This window comes from Adiantum capillus-veneris, chromosome 1 (genome assembly GCF_014529385.1).
Source record: "Adiantum capillus-veneris isolate H3 chromosome 1, ASM1452938v2, whole genome shotgun sequence".
In the NCBI taxonomy this organism is placed as follows: Eukaryota; Viridiplantae; Streptophyta; class Polypodiopsida; order Polypodiales; family Pteridaceae; genus Adiantum; species Adiantum capillus-veneris.
In genome coordinates, this window is record NC_140931.1 from 98,105,527 (window position 1) to 98,113,332 (window position 7,806).

Genomic DNA, 7,806 nt, shown 5'->3' on the forward strand with positions numbered 1-7,806 from the left:
AAACAATTCCCCACATGGAGAAGAATCCTCTTGACAGCTGTCACAATCCAAATCTCATTCCTATTTTTTTGTATAGCAATATGATGCTTCACATCAGCTAGTTTTAGCACTTAAGTTGAGAGAGAACCTATCTTGCCTTCTTCTTAAAAGAGCAGGCTGTTAAAGACGAACATTACAGGCCAACTTCATCCCAATGAGAAATGTTTTAAGAACCTGCCCCGAGTCAATTCCGAACCGCCTTTGCTCATCGCTCATTCCACTTTGTGTAATATCATGTCATCAAAAAGAAAAGAAACAAACCTCATGCTTCAACCAAAAGCTAAAATCAACCTTGAACCAGCACAGACATTGGCTGCATAAATGCCAAGCAATGGCTTAAGTCTTACCACATTTACCAACCATTTTCAAGGACGATTTTCTGTACTAGAGAGAGAGAGAGAGAGAGAGAGAGAGAGGCGCAGAAACTTAATACTCGTGTATCACGGTGTGAAAAAGACATCAGACCCCAACACTGCACCATTGTCAAAACATCCTTTCTCAGAAGGGCTCCCCAATGAGACCTTTAATATCCAACAAAACATAAACTTTCCACCAAACCATACAAGGAACTCACCCATTCAAAACACAAACTTGCCAAGAAGCAACGAGAACATGAGGAACCATGGCATCACTCCATAAGGTAAGCCTCACCGACTCCAACGCTGAAACCTCTTTAAACCTTGTAGCTTCATGTAGGAGCTGCATCTAGACAGCCGGCCACCTACACTTCCTTGTAAGCAGAGATACAAGGTGGCACTTCTAGTTGGTATTACACAACACTTTCATGCATTCAGCCAGCCTCTCCTTAGATAATCTTGTTTCTAATATCTTCCAGTTTTTTCAAAATCTCTCCAGGTGTACGTTCCAGCTCATCTGCAATTTTTCTCTGCAGATCTGGTGCAAGAGTAGGATACTGCTCACATAAATCGCCATCAATAACGTCCTGTGCAACGCAGACAAGAAAATAATGAGGAAATCCCTGTTTGAAGAACAAAGCCAAAACCACAAGAGATGGTAATCATACCTTAACAGGGAAATACGCAGATCTAAAACCCACGTGCTCTCTCCCACATAAAGGAGGATGCTCCTGCCGCAGATGCATTTCTAAGTGGGAGAAGAAATCTACATCTTCTCGAGATTGGAATGGCAATAGAGCGCCAATACTGCCCATGACTGTCCCATAGATCACACTCTCTCCCCCTCCAGGTATCAAAGAAGCCTTCTGAAGACAAGTTACAACATCCCCCACATGAAACTGAATGATTTCTTCGACCTTGTTAGGGGCTCCATTCAGTTTCCCTTGCTCCCACTTGATTTTCCCTCCTGTTGGATCATCTTCGATCTCTTCGGAGACATCATGGGGTAGTCGCACAAAGTACACATTCCCAAACTTGTCCGCACCTGCCATTGTATCAAAATCAATGTGCAAAGTTGCAGTCAACCACCGTGAGCAGCTATCATCAGCAAAGGTATATAGCTGGTTTTCATCACGCCGATATTTCACATAATGGAATGACTGCATCAGAAAGAAGGAAAGAACATGAGCTGAAGCTAAAATGATTATTTGTGAGACAAGATGAAAAATAAATAAATAATGTAAACTGTAGACAAGAATATCAACCAAAAAAGAAAAAAGCTTACCTCTTGCATGTCAGCCACGTATATGCGATCACCGTAGGTATGGATAGCCATAATCGTATTTGGAAAATTTTTGTTCTCACACTTCCGTAGAAGTTTCTTCTTTCCAAGGTCATAAATGCGCAAGACTTGCCCAAGGCCAACTAAAAGACGACCCTGAAACTGACACAAGGCCGTCGGGACACCATCCACCGGCGTTTTGTGTATCAACTCTAGTTTCTTCCCATCATCAACACTTTTATAGATGTGTATGTAGCCACTGGCACACTGCCTTTTTGGCCAAAACTGCAACTCCTTAGCAGTACCTATAGCAATTAATGGACCACCACTTCTGTCATGAAAGCTAACAGTACATATACTAAATGCAGCTTCATGCTCTGGTAATGCCAGCAAGTTCATTGTCTCTGAGGTTTTCGGATCAAGAATTCTAATGCATGAAACCCACTTTTTGGACTCTGCTTTTGGGTAACCAAACTGTTCATCTGGCAGTAAATCCTCTGGCTTCTGTTCATTATTGTCTGGCCTCTCTTCAAACGCCTCTATACATTCTGCTTTGTTAGCTTCCCGCTCCTCAGCTGTAAAGGCGCCCTGATCACTCTCAAGAATAATCAAGGTTTTTTTGTTGGGATGCAAGATGAACTTGCGGGGTGTGTATCTCAATGGCACAACAGTTTGGTTGAAGGTTTCCCCCAGCCTCTCGATCGTAAATACGCGAAGTGCATCACCAGCAACAGACACAACACCTTCTGGACATTGATCAGAAGAAAAAGAGGCCGCATACTCCAAAGTTTCATAAGACAAAGGAGTCAAAAGAAAGCGACCCTGATGAATATATCCTAACCAAGGCCTACTTGAGAGGCATAACATGGCTTGGCGCCCTCTTATTCGCGCAGAAAAAAGCTTTGGCGCCCTTAATCCTAAGAATCTTGTTCTAGTATCAGAAAGCTCTCCAGTATTCATGTCTACCTCACACCTAAGAAGCACTCCATTCTCCAACCCAGCATTCAAAAACACGCTGGCAGGGTGATCGGCTCCATCCTCACCTCCGAATGAGGCTTGCACCTCGAGAAGCAATAGTGACTCGGGATGAGCAGTTACCGCCTGCATACTTAGAATCTGCATGCAATCATCTGGATCCAGAGATAATATACGAATGAGCTTATCATAAGATCCGACAGCCAAAAACCGTGACCTCTGCCTACCCTCAGGAACTGGAGCTATATCCAAGCATGCCACATCACCAGTCATATCACGCTTATCAACCTCCATCAGCTGTCCAGTTAAATCCATCTCAAAATAGATAAGCTCTCCTCCACTCAGAGCAATCACAACTTGCATTCTGTTGTAGCCCACTTTCACAATTGTCTTCTTTCCAGGTGTCTTCCACTCATTTATACGACCATCTGCCCTGATATGCCTAATCCCATTAGGATGTACCTGCATCAGAGAATCTTCACCAAGAAGAGAGACTGCCAATGACGGTGTTGTATCTAGAAAGCCACTATCATTCACTTCCTCTACTGTCTCACCGATAGAAAGGACAAGGGTAGCATTCGTGAAGGACACCACAATATATGCATCAAATTCGTCATTGACACTCTTTTTCACCGTCCAAACTGCACTTGGGAGACCGGGGAGTGCAGAAACGGCCATTTCAGTGACAGCCAATCCTGGCCTGAGAACACGTAATGACGACCTAGGGCCCCTTCCACACAATGCAAAAACCTGAGGAGTTTCTTCCTCAAACATGTTCAGCACCTTCATGTCAAGAATTGGCATTAAGCTCTCTATTTCATCCAACTGAACCAGATTTCTAAGCTTGCGAGGCTGAAAGAACACTGGTTGGAATCCTTCCTCAGTTTCCATTAAAGTAGCAGAAGAAGCTTCTACATCTTCATCGTCTCCCACACCCTGAAACTGGTACATGGCATGGTTGCCAAATTCTGAAGCAGCAAAAAGAAACCCTGATTTCAAAACGCAGAGCCCACAGCTGACAGGAATGGTGTCAAAGTACTTGATCTTAAGCTCAGAAACCTTGTCGTCCTTATATTCTAGTGTCACTTTGAAGACATCGCCATACTCTGTCTGCAACAAAAAGAAGAACATGTTTTTCTGCCTAAGTGTTCCTGCAGCAACAATAAGCACACCTCTTTCTGCTGGCAAATCGCCTCTTCGTGGAATCACAGCCCGTACCTCGGGATGCTGCTGGTTTTTGTAGATGACAAAATTTTCTGCACACACAAGGACACCACTTGGCCCATCTCCACCACCAGGAACAGCAACAAGGAGATTTGCTCCATTGTCCACCTGCTCTGACCACTTCCGAACAACATGGTTAAGCCCCAGATCCAGTTCATAAAATGTGAGATGTTTTTGTGCCTCATTTGCTGCAACACCAGTAGAGTCCATGTCTGCATCATGATAATCCAATTCAATAGCAGCAAACATAGGGTTGTCAAATCCACAGTCTATGCCACATATGGAATAAACTATAGTGTGAGACTTGTGAGCCTCCAGGGGCGATGAAATTGTGAGGCGAGCAGCATTATCACGATTAAGTACATAGACAAGCTTTTGCTTTTCAACAGCACCAATGAGAACCGCACGCCCTTTCGGATCAACCGCTAAGTACTGCCCCGGGACAATGCGCCTGCAACCTGACTTGCCAAAGGTCTCTTGGTGCACTTTCTCAAACATGTTCTTCTCTTTGTTATAGTCAAGAATGACTATGCGGCCAGAGTCAGAACCCACAACAATGTAGTCTTTCTGAGAGCCGGTGAGCTTGAATTGTGCAAGGGAGCGGATGGCACCAAAGCATTCAACGGACAGAATTGTTTGAAGTTTGCCATTCTCATCAAGCCGCAACAGCTCCAGGACTTTACCACGTGAAACAATAATCTCCTGCGTCTTAGCGCCCATAAAGTTTCCATGCACGCAGCACACCATGCCGGTGGCGCGCTGCAGAGTGAGGCTGTAGAGAAACATGGCGAACAACCCACCAAAAGAAAAACTACAGACTTCGCTTGGGTTTTCCTGTACTGCCAATGGCGCCTCTACACAGAGAAGCGAGGGTTTTGAAGGGAAGGGATTTGCCGCATGAGGCGAACCAGGCCCGCTGCTTCTCCGAGCTTTGATCGGCGTTCTTGAAGTTGAAAACAAGCCTAGATCATTAATAAGGGTTCTATGAACAAGGGAACTCTTCGTGTTGATCTTAAAACTGAAAATTTCTCTTACACGTTGCTCTTGCTGACATGTTCTGATAGAGCGGTTGGTTACTTTGTTAATTAGAACCAGAATGCTTCGTCAGCCTGCATAATCGGAAGTGGTAGAGGCATCGAAGCATTGAAGAAGAGTATACATTAGTAATAAAAACATAGAAGTGAAAGCTGTGAGAGAGAGAGAGAGAGAGAGCGCTTTTTTTTTCCCGCCAAATATTGTTAGCGCAAGGGAGTAGAAGTCACTCATACATACAGGAATGTATATACTGTTTTCTTCTCATGCAAGCACTGAATAAGAGTATACATCCGTAAAGAAGAATGCAGAAATGAAAGGTGAGGGTGTGTGTGTGTGTGTGTGTGTGTGTGTGTGTGTGTGTGTGTGAGAGAGAGAGAGAGAGAGAGAGAGAGAGAGAGAGCGCTTATGATTTGTTTTGCACAAATCTTGTTACGCTAAGTGAGTGTAAGTCACTGCAACGATTTGATGTAAATAGTATGGCAAAAAGTTGATGAATTAAGAACGGAACTAAGCAAACGAGAGTTGGGAAGACTTTGAATGTAGCATGCAATGACTTCTTTACAATGAAATGGACAGAACTTCTGTGGAGAAGAGGAGGAGGACTAGGTAACGACACATATCAGTGGGAGTTTTTGATGCAGGAAGAAAGGGCTATATCGGTAAGATGCTCTTCAAAGTTGCGCGTGTGGCTAATTGGTTGACAGAAAAATAGCGCGAAACGAATTGTTTAGCCGACTGAAGGTAGTTGGGGACCACGTTAGAGTAATTTAATTCTATAGTCTCGAGTAGGCCGAGCACGTCCACAATCTGCACGAACAACATACAATGGTGTTTTGTGGAGCAACCAGCTAGCAAGGCGATGTCGATGGTGATTTGTCGACCGAGTGTATTCCAAGTGATGTAATGTGGATGCCATGGGGTAGGTGGCTGAACTGGCCATGGAATGAACTCACTCCATTTATGCATTTAGTGTCTGAGCACCCGCTCTTGCAAATGTGGGTAAAGAAAGTATTGCAACTTATACATTGCTGTCTCAAATTCTGACTGCTGCTCAATCAGATCAACTGGAATCGGCCTACCCATTCTAAACTGAAAAGAAAAAGCATTTAAATCAAAGAAGGTGATAAGTTGTCATATCTGCCATAGTTTGAATGGAAAAAAAAAGACATTGTTGTAGCCAATGACCAACGTTATATGACAAAGACAGTGAACAAAACAATGAAATGAAGATGGCAGAAGTTCGCAGCTATATTTTCTTGTTTTTTTTCAAAAAATAATATTTTCTCAACCTTGGTGGATGTCCAGAACAAACGTTATAACCTAATGCAGTTGTTGCTTTGTGTTGTTTAATATAGAAATGTTCTAAGTTTCTAGCTTTATGTATATTGGTACTAGTTACTAAAGTGGTAATTTCAAAATTGTCCTCGAAAGGACTATGTGCCTGCATGTCCGCTCGCATTCTCTGCGAAGGATTGCGCTTGTGCTGGCTAACGCGTTTATGGACATTATTTGTAACTCCGATATATCTCCTATCGTTTTTCGTGCAGCGTATACTGTAGACTACGTATTCTTCCCGCGACGCTGCTTTTTTTGGGGTGGAAGGCCGATGCTTGTCTCTGGTTGTTGATGAGTGTCTAAATCTGCAGTCCATGCAGATTGGTTAGGTCAATAAAAAAATGACGGTACTACGGAGAAATGAATGGAAGCTAGTGATACTTGTTATCCATACTTGCCTTGGTCTATTGCAACTGGCTCGTATGGAGAGGCTGGTTGGCCGTAATTTACTGCCTTGTATTCGCTGTAGTGCCATGCTACCTTCTGGATTGTGATAGGTGGATTAGTTGCGTCGTGCATGTGGTTTGCCGAAGTCATAAAATTTGTCAAGATAGCGGCACAGTTTTTTTGAGTAGCTTTTGAAAGTTCAGTTAAATCAATGTTGTAACCAAACCGCAGCTGCTCCATCGTGTACAATGTAATTCCTTCAGTTTTTGTGTTGAGGAGTTGTTGTGCTTCAACATTACGCAACATACTCTCATCATCCTCGTGCTGGATATCAAGCTCTTCAAGTATTTGCTTCATGAGACTTGCAGGATGTAGGAGCAAGTTGGCTAGCGTAACAGACAGAAGGCATTATATTTTTCTTTTCTAATAGTACTTGTTGTCATCCTGTCTGTGTTTGGTGTGGCCATCGTTTGGTTTAGAGCTTTATATCTTGCGTCGCACTTATTCATGAAGTTGCGACGCTCTTGAAAAGTATGGAACCCCTCGATATACTCATGGGGTTTCTCGTCTGCTGAGTTAGCCAATCTCATCTGCTTAGTCGTGAGGTAAAACCTCTTAGGTTGTATCATTGGTTGCGTTTCCTTTGCATTGTTCGTGTATTGCTTGAAGAGCTACACAGTAAGATGAGTGATTGATTCGCATGTGTATACATAGGCAGATGCAAGATCAGACAAGCGTGCAAAATGTACCGTGTTGTGATCCATTGTTTGATTCAGTTTCCTGCACGTAAAAATAATTATTTTGATGATCTCTTATAGTATTTCTGAAGCATAAGATCCGACAAACGTATAAACACAAATGAATGAAGTGAAAAAGGGAAGAGCAGTAAATTTACAAATGGTGAATCAGAGTGAGCAGGGGTGATAGGGAAGATGTCTTAACAATGCAACATATTGAATATGACAAGTCGAGAGAAGAGAAGATAAGCAGTTGAACTAAAATTTTTGCTTTATATACAAAGCAGTTACAAGGCGATTCAATCAGTTTAATAGAAAGAGGAATTGATACTAAAGAGGCTGTAGGAAACATTCACGTTTAGAAGGTCAAAAATCTAGATGGTGTGAACATCTCTGGCGTAGGGAGCTGTAGCAAATGTAGATGGGTTCGCTCAGT

General features: G+C 43.0%; 1 protein-coding gene across 1 annotated transcript; it reads right to left on the reverse strand.

Annotated features, from left to right (window-relative positions):
• Nucleotides 1-454: 454 nt before the first annotated feature.
• Nucleotides 455-4,857, reverse strand: LOC147465238 (spliceosome-associated protein 130 A-like). The gene is made up of 3 exons (XM_086519001.1): nucleotides 1,681-4,857; nucleotides 1,064-1,555; nucleotides 455-982 (listed from the first exon to the last, which is right to left on the reverse strand). The coding sequence occupies exons 1-3, from the start codon at nucleotides 4,660-4,662 to the stop codon at nucleotides 845-847; spliced, it is 3,612 nt and encodes a 1,203-aa protein (XP_086375127.1). The 5' UTR covers nucleotides 4,663-4,857; the 3' UTR covers nucleotides 455-844.
• Nucleotides 4,858-7,806: the final 2,949 nt, after the last annotated feature.